The sequence below is a fragment of the Lepidochelys olivacea genome, assembly GCF_965140295.1.
Source record: "Lepidochelys olivacea isolate rLepOli2 genome assembly, chromosome: 7".
NCBI classification, from domain to species: domain Eukaryota; kingdom Metazoa; phylum Chordata; order Testudines; family Cheloniidae; genus Lepidochelys; species Lepidochelys olivacea.
The window spans coordinates 47,151,789-47,171,555 of record NC_140417.1 but is presented as its reverse complement, the minus strand read 5'-3'; the positions used below and the strand labels follow the sequence as shown (position 1 = coordinate 47,171,555).

At 45.9% G+C, this 19,767-nt stretch overlaps 1 protein-coding gene across 1 annotated transcript in view; it reads left to right on the top strand.

Annotated features, from left to right (window-relative positions):
* The window catches only part of DNAH1 (dynein axonemal heavy chain 1), a 141,875-nt gene that overhangs the window by 75,345 nt on the left and 46,763 nt on the right, over nt 1-19,767 (top strand). The window contains exons 41-54 of the mRNA XM_084633893.1: nt 28-132; nt 2,084-2,224; nt 2,758-2,918; nt 3,843-4,000; nt 4,197-4,370; nt 4,773-4,811; nt 6,149-6,327; nt 7,169-7,399; nt 8,742-8,938; nt 9,767-9,902; nt 10,644-10,852; nt 11,812-11,983; nt 12,392-12,583; nt 13,940-14,050. Coding sequence (XP_084490019.1) covers nt 28-132; nt 2,084-2,224; nt 2,758-2,918; nt 3,843-4,000; nt 4,197-4,370; nt 4,773-4,811; nt 6,149-6,327; nt 7,169-7,399; nt 8,742-8,938; nt 9,767-9,902; nt 10,644-10,852; nt 11,812-11,983; nt 12,392-12,583; nt 13,940-14,050 — 2,205 coding nt within the window. The remainder of the gene's footprint in view (nt 1-27; nt 133-2,083; nt 2,225-2,757; nt 2,919-3,842; nt 4,001-4,196; nt 4,371-4,772; nt 4,812-6,148; nt 6,328-7,168; nt 7,400-8,741; nt 8,939-9,766; nt 9,903-10,643; nt 10,853-11,811; nt 11,984-12,391; nt 12,584-13,939; nt 14,051-19,767) is intronic.

Genomic DNA, 19,767 nt, shown 5'->3' with positions numbered 1-19,767 from the left:
ATTCATGCTCTGCTTTATTTCCCACAGATCCAGTTACTTTTCCCAGAGGAGGGGCTGGTTTATGATTATAAACTGGATGATGCTGGGCTCAGCAATCCTGAGGAAGATGTAGATGAAGATGTTGTCAAGGAGGTAAAGACTCTACCCATCTCGAACTTGTGTATTAAAAGCCGAGCAATTCATCAAACTAAAGAATAGAAGGGAGGAACCAGCAGCTAAGGCTAAGGTACTGCACACGCAGTAAAATCTATTCACCAAGATCGAGCAGGAGCCTTGCCATACTGGGTGGAGATGTCTAAGGGTATGTCTATACTACCCACCGAATCGGCGGGCAGCAATCGATCCAGCGGGGGTTGATTTATTATGTCTAGTCTAGATGCGATAAATCAAGCCCCGAGTGCTCTTCTGTCGACTCCTGTACTCCACCGCCGTGAGAGGCGCAGGCAGAGTTGACAGGGGAGCAACTTCAGCTACATTATTCACATAGCTGAAGTTGCATAACTTAGATTGATTCCCCCCTCCCCACCCCCGCAGTGTAAACCAGGCCTAAGGAGAAACTGAACATTGTGCTTTAAAACAGGTTTCTTACCCTTGTGATTGTGAAGCAGATCTTCCAAATGCAAGTCTGCAGACAGTTCCAGTACCTCTGCCATTGCTCAGGGCTTTCCCCTGGTTGGGAAATGTCCAAAGTCTGGTCAATTTCACTGCTGTTATTCAGAAGGCTGGAAGGGAAAGAGGGAAAGAGAAGTAAAAATGAGAAAATTCATGTCAATTTCATGGTGCTGGTGCTTGGGATAGCCATGAGCAAACTGAGTATAAGTCCTCAGTGTGATGCAGCTGTAAAAAAGGCTAATATTATTTTGGGGTTTGTTAACAGGAGTGTTGTATGTAAGACACAGGAGGTAACTGTCCTGCTCTAATCGGCACTGCTGAGGCCCCAGCTGGAGTACTATGTCCAATTCTGGGCACTGCAGTCTAGAAAGGATGTGGACAAATTGGAGAGAGTCCAGAGGAGAGCAACAAAAGGTTTAGAAAACCGAACCTATGAGGAAAGGTTAAAAAAACTGGGCATGTTTAGTCTTGAAAAAGAAGACTGAGACCTGATATTAGTCTTCCATTATGTTGAGGATGGTGATCAATTTTTCCTCCATGTCCACTGAAGGTAGGACAAGAAGTAATGGACTTAATTCGCAACAAGGGGAGTTAGGTTAGCTATTTGGAAAAACTTTCGAACTATAAGGGTAGGTAGGCTCTGGAATAGGCTTCCAAAGGGAGGTCATGGAGTCTCCATGATTGGAAGCTTTTAAAAACAAGTTGGACAAACACCTGTCTGGGATGGTCAAGGTTGACTTAGTTCTGCCACAGTGCAGGGGGCTGGACTTGATGACTTCTTGAGGTCCCTTCCAGCCCTGCATTTCTCTGGTTCTCTGAGCAGTGGCAGAGGCAGCATTGGAGCTATTTGCACCTCAGAAATGGAATCTGGAAGAGGATTCTCTGAGCCTCAGTGGTGGACCCATTCCCTAATCTTTGGACTGGCCTTGAGCTAGCAGGTTTTGGCCTCTGACTTTTTTTAAGTGGGATGGTAATTCATTCATTCATTCACACATACAGCCTCCCTGCCCCATACGTTTCAGGTGAACACAGGAATGGAGACTGCAACAAACATAAAGAAAGGTTTCCAAAGAAACAGTCTTCCTCTTTTTCAGTCAGATCTATTTCCCCCTTATGGTTTAGTTCTCTGTCTAATGGTACTGTCTGTTCTTGCAGCTATCTCAAATGTTCTGTCAACATTTGAACCAAGTGTTCGGAAAGAATTAAAGAGCGAGTTACTTTGGGGGCAACAATCGCTAACCCTCAGGCTGCCCTTAGTCCATAGTAAAAGTGTCAGCTGCTTTGGGGGACAATAATATATAGGGAGGTTTTGTAGAGAGGAGAGCAAGGGACTGGGAATCAGGACACCTAAAAAATCCATTCCTAATCTATGCAAAGAGCTTTGAAGAGGAAAAGCACAGTTTAAGTGCTGACTCTTATTATCACCATTTTATAGGCAGTTGCTTCTTCCAGTAACAACTCTGTCTTTCAGGTGGGCTGGGTGAATTGGATAGATTCCGCTGCACAGTTCACCATAGTCCCTGACACAAGCTTCTGTGACATTATAATCCCCACAATGAATACTGTCCAGATGGCCCATCTGCTGGAAATGCTGCTCACCAATCGAAAACCAGTACGTGTCTTGACCTTGCCTCTGCTTTTGGATTTAACCTTTGTCTCTTTGGCTGTGGTCCCATTTTCTATATGGTGATAGGTGCCTTAGAAATACCTAATATAGTTAGATTCTCCCCCTGCTGCAGACATTCATTCCTGTAGTTGGAAGTGGTACCTGGCTTACAAGCATCATTATTCCTTTCCCTCAGCAACTGAGCGGGTGCCAACTTTACATAGATAGACCGAGGCAGTGCAGATGCTGGGTTCAGCCTCACTTGCTCCAACAGGTCGACCAATCACCACCAAGATTTCCCTGCTCTCCAGGGCTCCCTCCCCTACTTTTCCAGTTTGGTTCTTTTCATTGTGAGAGAGATTTGTTATCCTGATCTGCCTCCCTAACTAAGAGAGTAAACTTTTTGTCCTTGACTGGTTTTGGTAGGAGTCTGTGTCGTCCCAGCTGAGACAGTGAAAGCAAACCAGTTGGCAAATGATTATTCCATCTGCCCGGGTTTACACTGCAATGATGATTGCATTTCCTTTTTCTCACTGCAGGTTCTCTGTGTTGGTCCGACTGGCACTGGGAAGACTCTCACTATTTCAGACAAGCTTTTGAAGAACTTGCCTCTAGAATACATCACTCACTTCCTAACATTTTCTGCTCGCACCTCAGCCAACCAAACCCAGGACCTCATTGACAGCAAACTGGATAAAAGGCAAAACTCTTATGCTAGCGAAGGCAGCACTCCTGTCGTTGATATACCTCTCTGTTAATACCTTTGCCCTTCAGTTTCATCCTGAGCACTGAAAGGACACAGTCCAAATGTAACTGTGGCGGAGGGAAATAAAAGGCACTCCAATCCTAACTCTGGATCAGGGAGGGCTAGAAACATTGGATGCAATGGCCAATAAAAGGCAGTCAGTGGTGTGAGTCTGTTGATGTTGCATCGTTCCTTGTTATCCCTTGAATGCTACACAATTTGGCCTAACTTGCAGCGATCATTCCTGAAATCCGGATACTGGATCTTCAAGGAAACTGGTGAGGGGAGGAAACGTTAGCCATTGCATGCCAAGAATCATCCAGCATGGGCTAGCAGCATTAATTCTTAACCCCAAAGAGGCTTGCTTTACCCTTCACCATTCACAATCTGGTTTGATGCATCCAGTGATCGATTGTGTGAAGCCCATATAAGATATTCTCTCTGATTCACTTCAAGTTCTCCTGACTGAAAATATAACATTTAGGGGTATATTTTGCTACTTGAGACATGCAGGTGACTCTCATCATCATTAATGGGTCACGCATGCATTCCATCAAGGGGGGCAAATAGACTGATGGGACCAAATTCTGGTCGATCTTACACCACTGCAACTGTACGGGCTTCATTGGGGTTGCACAGGTGTAACTTGAGACAGACTTCAGAAGTAACCAGAGGACTTCATCTGAACACTGTGTTGTGCCTTTTCGGGAGATGGAGGGGGGGTGGAATGCAGATCCAGAGAAGGGGGGTGACTCCACAGACAGCTTATTCAGTGGGTCCTTTGGACTGGGTTATGTCAGGAGTGCTTTGGTGATGGAAGCGTTGGGCTGTGCTCCCTTCAGCCATCTCCATTCTCACATACTTTCTCCATCCTTGCAGGAGAAAGGGGGTGTTCGGTCCTCCTCTTGGCAAGTACTTCATATTTTTCATTGATGACCTAAATATGCCAGCACTGGAGACCTATGGCGCTCAGCCCCCAATTGAGCTGCTTCGGCAGTGGATGGACCACCGGGGCTGGTACGACAGGAAACAGATTGGTATGATCCAGGTTCTTTGCCTAACACTATTTACATTCTCTAGGGTTGGCATGCTGGCTAACTAGGCTAATGCAGAGGTACCCAGCCTCCAGTGTTTATACATAGCTAGCGAGTGAGACTAGGATTCATAGAAAACATTTCTGGTTTAGGCTTGGCATGCAGCTATGCCATTACTCTCCTCTGGACTATTTCCCAGGTACATTTAAGAGCCTGGTGGATATTAATTTCATCGGTGCCATGGGGCCCCCAGGTGGAGGAAGGAATGCCATCACGCCACGTCTCACTCGCCATTTCAACTATCTTTCCTTTACGGAGATGGAGGACAGCAGCAAGAAGACAATCTTCTCCACCATTCTTGGCAGCTGGATGGGTAAGTTCTGAGGACACAAGGCTTTTCCTCTTCACTTCACAAGTCTCTGCCCATCTACATCCCCAGTTGGTTAAGAATTAAGCTAATGAGGGGATAAAGAAATGCTGGAATCTGGAATGGAAAGTGTTTCTGAGAAACTATCATTTGACTCTGAGCAATGGGGGAGCACTTCAGTCACAGGGCCAAATTCTCTGCTTGGGTAAATTGGCACATTTTCATCATGTTCGGTGGAGATGTGCCAATTTACAACCATAGCAAATCTGGTCCTGAAAATTGTACGTAAAATCTGACATAGCCTAGTCCTCTTAAAAAGGATTTGCTCTGTGGTGGACAGAGTGCTGTGGATATTATTTATCTCTGCCAATAGAAAACAATCTTTGTTTTTCTTCCTTGATTTTCTAGCTGGACTCCTTGGAGAAAGAAGTTTCAGAGATCCAGTCCGTAAGTAAGAGTGACAGAACACAAACCATACATTGTGAACAGGACAGGGCTCACAGAGTGCTCAGAAGGATTCTAAAACTGTGAGTGACCTGTATCCTGCAGTAGACTGTGACATTTGCCCAGATGACTGGGCAAGATGTGTTGCATGATCTCTGCTGGCTTCAGACTTTGTGGAAGAAGCAAGGGTTTCTTTTATTCTCCAGCAGCTGTAGTCTATGAACAGCTGAGCAGTGAGTATTGGAGTCTGCAAAGGTGCTGTAGCCACCCAGAGAAATGATTTTCAGAATAAAACAGGTCTCTTAGAATTGATTTCATTTTGTGTCATAGACTCATCATCATTTGTCAGTTTCTGGTTGATTTTTATTCCCATCCATGGGCCTGAGCTGGGTGGTTTGGGACCAAGGTGTGAATTTGAGGTCACATCCACAGAGCTGAGCATCTGAGTGTAAACACTGGAAAGGAATAGAACATCAAGCTGTAACCAAGGGTCAAAGCAGAGATTTCCGGGCACCCATGCAGAGATTCTAAGCAACGACAGGATATGTTGGCTCCTAGGTATGAACTTGGGACTGTAGCAAGGTCTGTGGGTTTGGGTCAAAGGTACAAGCAGTGAATTTGGCCATGTGGGTGGGATCTCAGTGGGCATCGTAAAAAGTGGGCATGATTATAGGGTGTGACAGGGGTGTTACAAAGGTATTTTTTTAATAAGAAATTGGATTAGGATAAAAAAATTTTTGGTAACTGGCATGCTTTTAATCCTGCCATTCACCACCATCAAGGAAAATCTTTCCTTGAGGACCCCAAGCTAATTGAGTTTGATGTATGACAAATGTATCCCAGAAACCCAAGATGACATAGTGCTCGTTAGGCTCCCCCCCCCCCATTCCCTTATTAGTGACATCCTCCACTGCTTCCTACTCTCTTTTCTTTAATCTGTCCCCACACATAAGATACTTTTTTGTACATGTTCAGTCTCTACTGATGCTTCTGAGCTTGATCCTTGTACTGCAGCTGCTGCTTAGCAGCTCAAGGTTGCCCCCTTGGTAGGACAGGATTGATACTTCATTACTGAGCTCACATGTGTGGACTAGTTGGACAAAGTCTGGCTATGACTGGTGGAGAGTCTCCCCTTGAGCATTGATCAACACTGTGCCCGTTGGCTGCAGATTCAACAAGAATGGCAAGCTGAGGAGATGGCCAGGTCCTCAGGCAAGGTCCACAATGAGTGTTACTGAACAATAGCAATGGTGGCATCAGTGTCAGTCTGCCTGTCTATTGTGCTTGAATTCTGTCAGTCCTTCACACCCCAAAAATGCCGCTGCCTTCTGTTCCTGCAGCGGGAGCCCCCAGAGTCGAGCACTTGAACGAGCCCCTTGTCGATGCCACCATTCGTGTGTATTCAACCATCACGTCCCAACTGTTGCCTACCCCAGCAAAGTCGCACTATACCTTTAATCTGAGGGACCTCTCCAAAGTTTTCCAGGGGATGCTCATGGCTGAAGCCTGCAAAATCGAGGTGAGTCCTCCCACCATTTTATCTCCCATCATTCTGTACTGCCTGGGGAATTTCAGATCTCACTGTACGCAGGTCAAGGTTCAAAATAGACATAGAAAAGGCAAGAAGCTGCCCGAGGCCTTGCATTATTAGCAGGGGCTTGTTGCACTTCCCAGGTTATTCAGACTTGTGCATTTTGACACTACCCAGCATGTAATAAATGCACAGAAATACCCGATTTGTTGTGTCTTTTTGCACAATTATAAATATGAAATCACCTGTAACCTGGAATGGATGCTGCTGGAGGAGTTCCAACACCCAGGATGCTGTCTTGGGTCAGTTTCCCTGGGGGTGGGGGGAAGACAGTTTACCTAGGGATGTGGTGGGTTCTCCACCACTTGGAGTCTTTAAATCAAGAGTGGATGTCCTTCTAAAGAATATGCTGTAGCAAGATATGGATTTATTACAGGAATTGCTGGCAGAAGTTCTTTGGCCTGTATTCTGCAAGGCAGGTTAGATTATCATAAAGGGTCTTTCTCTCAGACCTTGTGAAAATAGTAATGAAGGAAGAATTAAAATCTAATACGAGATGATGGATTGAACTCTAACAATGTGGATTTTAAAGTTACCCCGGCATGGGAAAGAATAGCACAGATATTTATTGCAGTGTTAATTAACCCCTCTGTAGAGCACCTGCTTTAGCATGGAATGCTGCTCAGAAAGGGGCTTAGTGGCGTCCTTCCAAATTCTTCCTTTTCTAACTGAGAGTTAGAAAATGACCACATGTTCTGGAGGTAACCTAGCAATCCTGCAGGAGGGACTCGTAGCCTAATGGACATATCTCACTGAGATTCTCTGCCAGGACAAACTGCACCTGCTCAGGCTCTGGTATCATGAGAGTTGCCGCGTGTTCCGTGACCGCCTGGTTAATGATGAGGACCGCATCTGGTTTGATGATCTGATGAAAAGCATGATGGCAGAGTGGGACACCACCTTTGAGGAGGTTATCCCCTACCAGCCAGTTCTCTTTGGGGATTTCATGATGCCTGGTGCTGATGTCAAAATATATGAACTAATTGATGACCAGGAAAAGGTAGGATGCTTTTGATTTCTCCCTATTTTTATGATTTTCTTTTACTTGTATTCAGTCCTATTCAACACTAAGAAGGCATAGCTGATACAAACTATGGATCTTCTCTAGCTGAGTGTTTGGAATGTGTCACCTACCCAGTGTTAACATTGCCAGGCTGTGCTGAGGGGGTTAGGATATGATCCCATACCCAGTGCCAACTATGTAAGGCTCTACCAGGTCAGGCTAGGCTCTAAATGTATGATGGACACAATATGAGGACCTGAATGGAATTGAACTAGGAAGTGATGTCTTTCCAAATTCCCCTACTTCTTCTGGTGTTTGGGCAGGTAATAATGATCCTGCAAAGAGCAGTAGGCAACCTTCTGTGCCAACCCTCCTAACCTGAGTGCTACACTCAGAACTAGACTAGGAGGAATACCAGCTTTATGTTCAATAGGACAATGCTAGCCAGTAAGATCTTTACAATTGACCTTTACAAGTAACTATCATTACTGCAGGATTCCCTACTGGGGGGAGAGTAGTACTACTGTGGTAATGTTAATAAGCAAAAGGTAAAATTATAAAGATTTTAATTATGAGCAATATAGTTTGCACTTGCTACCAGAAACAAATAATAATATCATCACCTCTCATCTCATGATTGCTAAATGAAGTACATTCATTCATTAATTCATCCTCACAACATCCTCTCTGGTAGGTAAATGTACCCATGCCCATTTTATGGATGGACAAAACACACAGTGAGATTAAGCATTTAGACTTCTAATTTCCACAAAAGCATTTAGACTTCTAATTTCCATTGTTTTCAATCCGGGCCCAAGAGATTAAGTTACTTGCCCAAGTTCCCACTGTGAATTGATGGCAGAACTGAGAGTAGAACCCATAAAATATTAACCCCTGGTCCATTGCATTAACCTCTGGGCAACACTGTTGAAGAAGACCCTGATGGAATTGGCACAAGATACTGTTTAAATAATCATGTGGCTGAGACATTTTGGCTAGGGAGGTTAAACTCAATGTAGTATTTCCCCTTTTCTGAAGGGGTGGATTCAGGTGAGTCTTTTTCTGGTTCATTTCTCTCTTTCCATCTTGAGTCCAGAGAATGAGACCCACGTGGCCACTAATAGACCACTCCGTGGCCTAGTCAGCAGGAGATGATCAGATGTAGTGCTGGTAGCCCCTTCTTGGAGTGAGCACCACATCAGGTGTACGTTATTTCTACCTACATGTGGTTCTCAAGGATGATTTCTGCCATGAGAGGCTGGTCTTTCCCTTGGATTGCCTCTGGGAAGCTGCTGCACTTGCCATGTTCCTGTTCTTATCTGTCTCTGTTTGCCTGCAGCTTATGCGTGTGATAGAGGAGTACATGGACGAGTACAATCAGATCAACACCACCAAGATGAAGCTGGTGCTCTTTATGGATGCTATGCAGCACATCTGCCGGATCAGCCGGATCCTGCGTCAGGCACTGGGGAATGCTCTCCTCTTGGGTGTTGGAGGAAGCGGAAGGGAGTCTCTCACCAGGCTGGCATCTCACATGTAAGAAAAAAGACTTCTGTATGGCCAGCACCGAGCAGATGTGCCAGGGCTGCCTTTCTATGAATCTCATACGAATGCATCCGATGAAGTGAGCTGTAGCTCACGAAAGCTTATGCTCAAATAAATTTGTTAGTCTTTAAGGTGCCACAAGTCCTCCTTTTCTTTTTACAGTCTGTTAATTAATACCATAGCCGCTATGGTAGTGCTAGCTCTCAACACCTCCCATTCTGTCCCATGAGAAAACACCCAAGACTAATCCAGCCCAGACCAGCGGCCTAGTGGTGTGCTCTACACAACAGTATGAGATACACACACTGGTCTCTCTCCCATGCCAGCAGGAGCTCTGGACAGCAGGAAAGCAATGGCATGAGTTACAAAGTAGTAACCCCTTAGTAAGGCGTGGTATTGGCAGGGTGTGAAAACAATGCCAAGCCATCCTCCAGAGCCAGGGGCTGGGAGGTATGTATCTTGATAGCAGAGAGGTGTAAACTTGGGGGGGAAAGGGTCCTGGGGACTGATGAATATAGAGAACAGCTCTATAAAAATACACACGGCGTTTCTAAGGAGAATGGACTAATCCTTTTGCAGGCTAAATGCAGATTTTATTCCAACCCTCCCTTTCGTTTATCTCTGATTGCACTACAGTACCATGCTCCTAGTGAAATGTGCATAAGGATAGCAACATGCTCATCATGAGGAGGTGTAAGTAAACATATGCAATATGTTCATTTCACATACAAAAAATCCTGGAGTGTCTGGAGTCTCTTATAAAAGAAGTGGAGTCCTGTTTAGAGCATGATTTTTACTTTGAGTCTCTCTCCCCTCTAGGGCTGATTATGAATGTTTCCAGATTGAACTTTCCAAAAACTATGGGATGGCAGAGTGGCGAGAAGATGTCAAGAAGATCATGCTGAAGGCTGGCCTGCAGAGACTGCCCATTACCTTTCTATTCACAGACTCACAGGTACCAGAGTGTTATCAGAGTGGAATGGCTGAAAAAACAGGCATGCCTCTCAGCACTAGTTCCTGGGAAATTCTCCTCGAATTTTAAATACATGATGACTTCACTTTGAGCCAATCATATCCTTCTTTTCTTCAGCATCCCGCCAGTCTTCTTTGATGTCATCACAGGAAATGAAAATTGGAATAGTTGTTTCCAGAGAGACACTCGGGTTCAATACATGCCAGGGCTGATTCTGCAGCTGTGGAATTCTCTTTGATGTCAGTGGGTTCCACTTGTGGGGTAACTAAAAAGCTGGGTCTGTTTTCATACCTGGGTGCTTGAAGTTAGGTTTCTAGCCATATTTTGACACTTCACTGGGAATTGATGTTCAAAGGTGCTGAGCAACATGAGATTACTTCTGTTTAGGTAGCTAAATGTGGATTTAGGTGCCTAACTTTGGGGATCCAAATTTGAAAACATTGGCCCATTTCTTTAAACTATAGTTTAATAATAACAAGGTCATATTTCAGAATTTCACCATGGATTGTGAGCTCTGCGAAATGGTTCTGTGTCCTCAGGAAATGGTTGAACGTTGTTTTGTAAATGTTGATACGTGCCAAGCATCATAGCACACTCCACTGGAAGCCAGTCAGCTTTACAAGGGATCTCCTATCATGGAAGCTGAGATATTTGGGGTTGTGATTTATATGACATCTGGAGAACCAGCTCTGTTATTACCACTATTTTTATTTTTCCATCTAGATTAAAAGTGAGTCTTTCCTGGAGGATATCAACAATGTGTTGAACTCCGGAGACATCCCCAATCTGTATGCCCCAGATGAGCAAGATCAGATCATGACTACTATGAAGCCAATCGTTCAGGACCTAGGGCAGCAGCCCACCAAGGCTAACCTGATGGCAGCATACACAGGACTGGTTCGCAGTAATATCCACATGGTCCTTTGCATGAGGTATGAGCCCTCCTAGCCTGTGGGTCAAATCGTGAAATGATGTTGGACCATAGAGCTGCCTAGACTAAGCACAAGGCGTCCTCTCAACTAGTGCACAATTAACCCATTTGTTCATGGTAATAATGTCTCTAAATAACACACTAATGCATTTGGGGCTCAGTTCCGCCACACCTACTCACATAAGTAGTACTTTATCCATTGATTTCAATGGGGCTACTTGAGGAGTAAGGTACTGCGCCCATGGTAAGGATTGCAGGATTGGGGCCTGGTGAAACAAACGCTACAATAACTTGCTCCAGATAGACTTAACATCAGTTTTACTTCTCAGATACCATCTTTTAAACTGAATATTCCTGTACTGTTGTTGTACTTCAGTAGCTCTCTGACAATCAAAGGAGGTGGATATCCCTGAATACCTTAAACCTTCCAAAGAGATACCTATCACTATTGCGATTCCTGCCAAGGGGTCAGTAGTAACCGTAGAGCACTGTATAGAGTGATCTCACTCCTCCTTCCTTTCTCCCCTCACGATTCATCCTGTAATATACTCCCTTACTAATTGCCTCACCTCCTCCTTATGCTGTTGGTGTATAGTATGCGTTATAAGTTATAAGACTATGGTGTATAGTCTTTAGATAAGCTATTACCAGCAGGACAGTGGGGTGGGAATAGGTATTGTTTCATATTCTCTGTGTATATATAAAGCCTGCTGCAGTTTCCACGATATGCATCTGAGGAAGTGAGCTGTAGCTCACGAAAGCTTATGCTCTAATAAATTGGTTAGTCTCTAAGGTGCCACAAGTCCTCCTTTTCTTTTTGCGAATTCAGACTAACACGGCTGCTACTCTGAAACCTGTCAGTATGCGTTAAGTGAGAGTCGGTATTTCACGACTCTTTGGAAGCTATTATAATGTGCCGTTCTCCATTCTCTCACCCTCAACCCAATCCTTGCTGCCTAGCCCTATTGGAGAGGTCTTCCGTGCACGGCTGAGACAGTTCCCCTCTCTAGTGAACTGCTGTACTATTGACTGGTTTAATGAGTGGCCTGCAGAAGCCCTGCAGTGCGTTGCATCTTCCTTTTTGCAAGAGATCCCAGACCTTGAAGCCACCTCTGAAGTTATAGATGGAATGGTAAGTGACATCCTTAAAATATAAGGCAGGGGTCCTGTGTATTCAACACGTATTTGTGCTGGATGATTGTTAGACGCAAGTGATGCAGGACGCATGTAAAAAGTCCTCATTTACCTTGTCATGGAGAAATATTTTCTGGTGGTCTGAGTGAAATTAGGAACTAACTTTGTTACAGTTTGAGATGGTCATCTCCTTTCCTTTTCTTATACTTCTATGCTATCTTGGCCTTCAGATGGGACTGCTTAGCCTTTCTCTCTCGTTGTAGCCCAATTGTATGTAAGGGAATAGTAGTTTGGCTACTTCTGTGCTCCTCTCCAAGTCTCGTGCCACTTACTTCAATTTTGCTGGTGCATATACCCTATAAAGGACGCTCCTAATAGATTGGTTGTCTTTTCCTGCTCCTTGTAGATTCAAGTGTGTGTAGCGATCCACCAGAGCGTAGCAGTGAAGTGCAAAGTGTACCTGGCGGAGTTGGCCAGACACAATTATGTCACTCCCAAGAGTTACCTGGAGCTCCTTGGCATCTTCACAGCCCTGATCGGGAAAAAGAAACAGGAGCTGAACACAGCGAAGAAGAGGATGAAGAGCGGCTTGGACAAGGTTGGTTCCTCAGAATCAGGGGAGCTTTGGGCTCCTGTCATCTATTTAATTGGTGTACTGTTTACAGCTAAAGATCCTGCAGCGATATCCCCTACTCTGCAAGCTGCTGCACTTCCGTTTACTCATAGTTATGCAATGAGAGAAAACATCTACATCTAGCTCATGCTAATATAGTGTGGGGCTTTTCCCCCCTCCTCAAGTGGCTAGTCCCCATCGAGGTTATATGAGCCTGCTACAGCCACTAAGCTTGTCCTTCAGCTCGGGTAGTAGGGGCTCATGTTTTTAGATCCAGAGGCCCCTGGGTTCAATCCCATCTGCCAGTGACCCATCTAGGATGCATACAAGCGCATGTGTTAAGGCTTAGAGTTGTTCCGAATTACCTGGACTGAAAACAGAACTTGAATGACCGTGAGCCACAAATGTGCCTTTTGAGAATCCAGAGCCATATTACTGGGGTCATGGCTGTGCAGCACATGGGCAGTAGCTGCCAGAGGCATTCTGCCTAGAGAGGAAAGCAGCCTCCACTGTTGCTGGGAGGACTGTATGTAGATGTGGCAACTACTAAACCTTTGCTAACATCTGGTGTGTTCTCCCCTGGCCATGTAACCCCTTTGGGGGTGTTTAGCACTGTGGGTGCCCTTATCTTGCTCGTGCGGAGTGCAAGCACATCCATTCTGGCTGTGCTCACTTTGTGTGGAAAGGGCAAAAGAACGTAAAAGGGGCTTTCCTTTCCCATTCACTCCCTGTGCAGCTGTTCGGGGTAGCTAGTATCTAACCCTGTGTCCTCCCACCCTACCACTGTGTGTATAAACTTTATACAATCCTGGAGCAGATTCTGAGCTTTCACGAGCACACGCTTGTCCTGTAGGCTTGAAAATAGGAGCAGCATTAGGACTAGAAACACCCCTGACCACAGCTTCAGTTCATTGCTTCTGCTCCCGAGAGCAATACTGCTTGCAAGGTGTGTTTTGCCAAATTTTCATAAGGGCCCTTTCACATAAGTTGTGTACCTGTGCAACAGACAGTTGCTCACACAAATGTTCCCAGCTCCACACAGATGTGAATATGTGCAACAGGAGCGCACCCATTTTGCAGGCAGCACTAGGTGCCTAGAGCTGAAAACGTGACCCATCCATCAGATACTGTGAAGTTATTTCACAATTATATTAATTTAAAAGGGCATTCGCGAGCCCTCTGCAAGCACCCACTCATTGTCAGACACCATGCAGCCAATTCCATCCCTGGGGGCAATATTCCTGACCTTCACTTCACCTTCTCAAATGCTATGGCATCGTATTACCTTGGCGTTCACTGAACACGGTACCTGAGGGACTGAATCGCTCTCGCTTCCTCTAGCTACTGCGAACAGCAGAAGATGTAGCAAAGATGCAGGAAGAGCTAGAATCAGCACGTCCCCTTCTGGCAGAAGCAGCCAAAGACACACTGGCAACCATGGAACAAATAAAGGTACAGAGACACAGCCTTTCCTCCAGCAAATGGTGCAGAGGACACTGGAAAAGTTAGGTGGGGTATTTTACACTTTAGAAACAGATTATTCTCCTTTCTCCCTCCCCACTCCCTATAACATGGTATAATTGACGTTAATATGCGGCTCCTTGAATAGGCACCGACTCCGGGGCTGGAGCTACAGGCGACAACTTTCCAATGTGCTGGCTCTGCCACAGGCCCTGCCCCCACTCCACCCCTTCCCACCTCCTCCCCTGAGCCTGCCATGCCCTCGCTCCTCCCCTTCCCTCCCCCCCCCCCGAGCCTCCTGCACGCCACGCAACAACTGATCAGGAGGTGCAGGGAGGGAGGGGGAGGCACTGATCGGCGGGGCTGCTGGTGGGCAGGAGGCACTGGGAGCGGGGTTGGGGTGAGTTGATGAGGGGCTGCAGATGTATTACTGTGGCCCTTTGGCAATGTACATTGGTAAATTCTGGCTCCTCCTCAGGCTCAGGTTGGCCACTCCTGCTTTAATCTTTCTCGTGGCTCTTCTCTGATCCCTCTCCAATTTATCAACAGCCTTCTTGAATTGTGGGCACCAGAACTGATACAATATTTCAGCAGCAGTCACACCAGTGCCAAAAACAGAGGTAAAATGACCTCGCTACTCCTACTTGAGAGTCCCCTCTTTATGCATCCCAGAATCACATTAACTCTTTTGACCACAGCATCATAGAGGGAGCTCATGTTCAGCTGATTATCCACTGCAACCCCCAAATCTTTTTCAGAGTCACTGCTTCCCATGATAGAATCTGCCATCCTGTAAATATGGCCTACAGTCTTTGTTCCTAGATGTATACATTTACATTTAGCTGTATTAAAATGCATATTGTTTGTTTGTACCCTGGCAAGCTAGAGCTCTCTGGATCAGTGATCTGTCCTCTTCACTATTTCATACTTTCCCTATTTTTATCATCTGCAAACTTTATCAGTATGATATTATGTTTTCTTCCAGGTCATTGATAAAAAAGTTAAACATCATAGGGCCAAGAACTGATCCCTGTGGGACCCTATTAGAAACAGACCTGTCGATGCCTGTTTCCCATTTACAGTTACATTTTGAGACCTATCAGTTCGCCAGTTTTTAATCCATTTAATGTGTGCCGTATTAATTTTGTATCATTCTAGTTTTTTAATCAAAATGTCATGCAGTACCAAGTCAAACACCGTATGGAAGACTAAGTATATTACATCAATACTGTTACTTTTCTCAACCAAACTTCTAATCTCATCAAAAAAAGATAAAGTTAATTTGACAGGATCTATTTTCCATAAACTCCTGTTAATTTGCATTAATTATATTACTCTCCTTTAGTTCTTTGTTAATTGAGTCTTGTATCAGCCACTTCATTATTTTGCCTGGGATCAATGTCAGGCTTACAGGCGTATAATTACCCGGGTCGTCCTGTTTATCCTTTTTAAAAATTGGTACAATATTTGCTTTCTTCCAGTCTTCTGGAAATCCCCCAGTGCTCCAGGATTTACTGAAAATCAACATTAATGGTCCAGGGAGCTCCTCAATCAGCTCTTTTAAACTTCTTAGATACAAGTTATCTGGACCTGCTGATTTCAAAATGTTGATCTTTAGTAGGTTCTGTTTAATAGCCTCCAGAGCTACTAGTGAATGGAAAGAGTGTTATCACCATATGATGAGACTGCACCATCCGTTTCCCCCCCAAATATAGATAGAAATATTAATTGAATATTTCTGCCTTTTCTGCATTATTGATAATTCACCCATTTCCATCTTGCAATGATCCAATACCAGTAGCAGGATTCTTTTTGTTCCTTTTAAAAACATCCTTTATTATTTGAATGTCAGGCACAGTCAGCCATATGAGCATTCTGTCAATGCATCCCCAAGTACTTGGTATAGAGCATATAAAGTGTTTTTTATCATGACCATGTGTAACCAATACCATGCTGAGCCAGGCACTTCACAGTTAGGAGCCTTGAAACTCACGATTGCCCTCTGCTGGAGACCTGGTATTGATGCTGAGCTCTGTAATTGTGGCTCTACTTTTCTTTGAGAGAGACAGGTGCTCCTCAAGTGGCCCTGGTCTACACTAGGACTTTAGGTCAAATTTAGCAGTGTTAAATCGATGTAAACCTGCACCCGTCCACACAATGAAGCCCTTTATTTTGACTTAAAGGGCTCTTAAAATCGATTTCCTTACTCCACCCCTGACAAGTGGATTAGCGCTTAAATTGGCCTTGCCGGGTCGAATTTGGGGTACTGTGGACACAATTCGACGGTATTGGCCTCCGGGAGCTATCCCAGAGTGCTCCATTGTGACTGCTCTGGACAGCACTCTCAACTCAGATGCACTGACCAGGTAGACAGGAAAAGAACCGCGAACTTTTGAATCTCATTTCCTGTTTGGCCAGCGTGGCAAGCTGCAGGTGACCATGCAGAGCTCATCAGCACAGGTGACCATGATGGAGTCCCAGAATCGCAAAAGGGCTCCAGCATGGACTGAACGGGAGGTACGGGATCTGATCGCTATATGGGGAGAGGAATCCGTGCTATCAGAACTCCGTTCCAGTTTTCGAAATGCCAAAACCTTTGTCAAAATCTCCCAGGGCATGAAGGACAGAGGCCATAACAGGGACCCGAAGCAGTGCTGCGTGAAACTTAAGGAGCTGAGGCAAGCCTACCAGAAAACCAGAGAGGCGAACGGCCGCTCTGGGTCAGAGCCCCAAACATGCCGCTTCTATGATGAGCTGCATGCCATTTTAGGGGCTTCAGCCACCACTACCCCAGCCATGTTGTTTGACTCCTTCAATGGAGATGGAGGCAACACGGAAGCAGGTTTTGGGAACGAAGAAGATGATGATGATGATGATGATGAGGTTGTAGATAGCTCACAGCAAGCAAGCGGAGAAACCAGTTTTCCCGACAGCCCGGGACTGTTTCTCACCCTGGAACTGGAGCCAGTACCCCCCGAACCCATCCAAGGCTGTCTCCTGGACCCGGCAGGCGGAGAAGGGACCTCTGGTGAGTGTACCTTTTAAAATACTATACATGGTTTAAAAGCAAGCATGTGAAAGGATTAATTTGCCCTGGAATTTGCGGCTCTCCTGGATGTACTCCCAAAGTCTTTGCAAAAGGTTTCTGGGGAGGGCAGCCTTATTGCATCCTCCATGGTAGGACACTTTACCACTCCAGGCCAGTAACACGTACTTGGGAATCATTGTACAACAAAGCATTGCAGTGTGTGTTTGCTGGCGTTCAAACAACATCCATTCTTTATCTCTCTGTGTTATCCTCAGGAGAGTGAGATATCATTCATGGTCACCTGGTTGAAATAGGGTGCTTTTCTTCAGGGGACACTCAGAGGAGCCCGTTCCTGCTGGGCTGTTTGCCTATGGCTGAACAGAAATGTTCCCCACTGTTAGCCACGGGGAGGGGGGAGGGTTGAGGGGGTAGCCACACGGTGGGGGGAGGCAAAATGCGACCTTGTAACGAAAGCACATGTGCTATGTATGTAATGTTAACAGCAAGGTTTACCCTGAAAGAGTGTAGCCACTGTTTTATAAAATGTGTCTTTTTAAATACCGCTGTCCCTTTTTTTCTCTCCACCAGCTGCATGTTTCAAGGATCACAGGATCTTCTCCTTCCCAGAGTCTAGTGAAGATTAGAAAGAAAAAAAAACGTACTCGTGATGAAATGTTCTCTGAGCTCATGCTGTCCTCCCACACTGACAGAGCACAGACAAATGCGTGGAGGCAAATAATGTCAGAGTGCAGGAAAGCACAAAATGACCGGGAGAAGAGGTGGCGGGCTGAAGAGAGTAAGTGGTGGGCTGAAGACAGGGTTGAAGCTCAAATGTGGCGGCAGCGTGATGAGAGGAGGCAGGATTCAATGCTGAGGCTGCTGGAGGATCAAACCAGTATGCTCCAGTGTATTGTTGAGCTGCAGCAAAGGCAGCTGGAGCACAGATTGCCACTACAGCCCCTGTGTAACCAACCGCCCTCCTCCCCAAGTTCCATAGCCTCCACACCCAGACGCCCAAGAACGCAGTGGGGGGGCCTCCGGCCAACCAGCCACTCCACCACAGAGGATTGCCCAAAAAACAGAAGGCTGGCATTCCATAAATTTTAAAGTTGTAAACTTTTAAAGTGCTGTTTGGCATTTTCCTTCCCTCCTCTACCACTCCTCCTGGGCTACCTTGGTAGTCATCCCCCTATTTGTGTGATGAATGAATAAAGAATGCATGAATGTGAAGCAACAATGACTTTATTGCCTCTGCAAGCGGTGATCGAAGGGAGGAGGGGAGGGTGGTTAGCTTACAGGGAAGTAGAGTGAAACAAAGGGCGGGGGTTTCATCAAGGAGAAACAAACAGAACTTTCACACCGTAGCCTGGCCAGTCATGAAACTGGTTTTCAAAGCTTCCCTGATGCGTACCCCCTCCCGTGCTCTTCTAACCGCCCTGGTGTCTGGCTGCGCGTAACCAGCAGCCAGGCGATTTGCCTCAACCTCCCACCCCACCATAAACGTCTCCCCCTTACTCTCACAGATATTGTGGAGCACACAGCAAGCAGTAATAACAGTGGGTATATTGGTTTTGCTGAGGTCTAAGTGAGTCAGTAAACTGCGCCAGCGCACCTTTAAACGTCCAAATGCACATTCTACCAACATTCTGCACTTGCTCAGCCTGTAGTTGAACAGCTCCTGACTACTGTCCAGGCTGCCTGTGTATGGTTTCATGAGCCATGGCATTAAGGGGTAGGCTGGGTCCCCAAGGATAACTATAGGCATTTCAACATCCCCAACAGTTATTTTCTGGTCTGGGAATAAAGTCCCTTCCTGCAGCTTTTGAAACATAACAGAGTTCCTGAAGATGCGAGCATCATGGACCTTTCCCGGCCATCCCACGTTGATGTTGGTGAAACATCCCTTGTGATCCACCAGAGCTTGCAGCACTATTGAAAATTACCTCTTGCGGTTTATGTACTCGCCGGCTTGGTGCTCCGGTGCCAAGATAGGGATATGGGTTCCGTCTATGGCCCCACCACAGTTAGGGAATCCCATTGCAGCAAAGCCATCCACTATGACCTGCACATTTCCCAGGGTCACTGCCCTTGATATCAGCAGATCTTTGATTGTGTGGGCTACTTGCATCACAGCAGCCCCCACAGTAGATTTGCCCACTCCAAATTGATTTCCAACTGACCGGTAGCTGTCTGGCTTTGCAAGCTTCCACAGGGCTATCGCCACTCGCTTCTCAACTGTGAGGGCTGCTCTCATCTTGGTATTCATGCGCTTCAGGGCAGGGGAAAGCAAGTCACAAAGTTCCATGAAAGTGCCCTTACGCATGTGAAAGTTTCGCAGCCACTGGGAATCGTCCCAGACCTGCAACACTATGCGGTCCCACCAGTCTGTGCTTGTTTCCCGAGCCCAGAATCGGCGTTCCACAGCATGAACCTGCCCCATTAGCACCATGATGCATGCATTGGCAGGGCCCATGCTTTCAGAGAAATCTGTGTCCATGTACTGATCACTCATGTGACCGCGCTGACATCGCCTCCTCGCCCGGTATCGCTCTGCCAGGTTCTGGTGCTGCATATACTGCTGGATAATGCGTGTGGTGTTTAATGTGCTCCTAATTGCCAAAGTGAGCTGAGCGGCCTCCATGCTTGCCTTGGTATGGCGTCCGCACAGAAAAAAGGCACG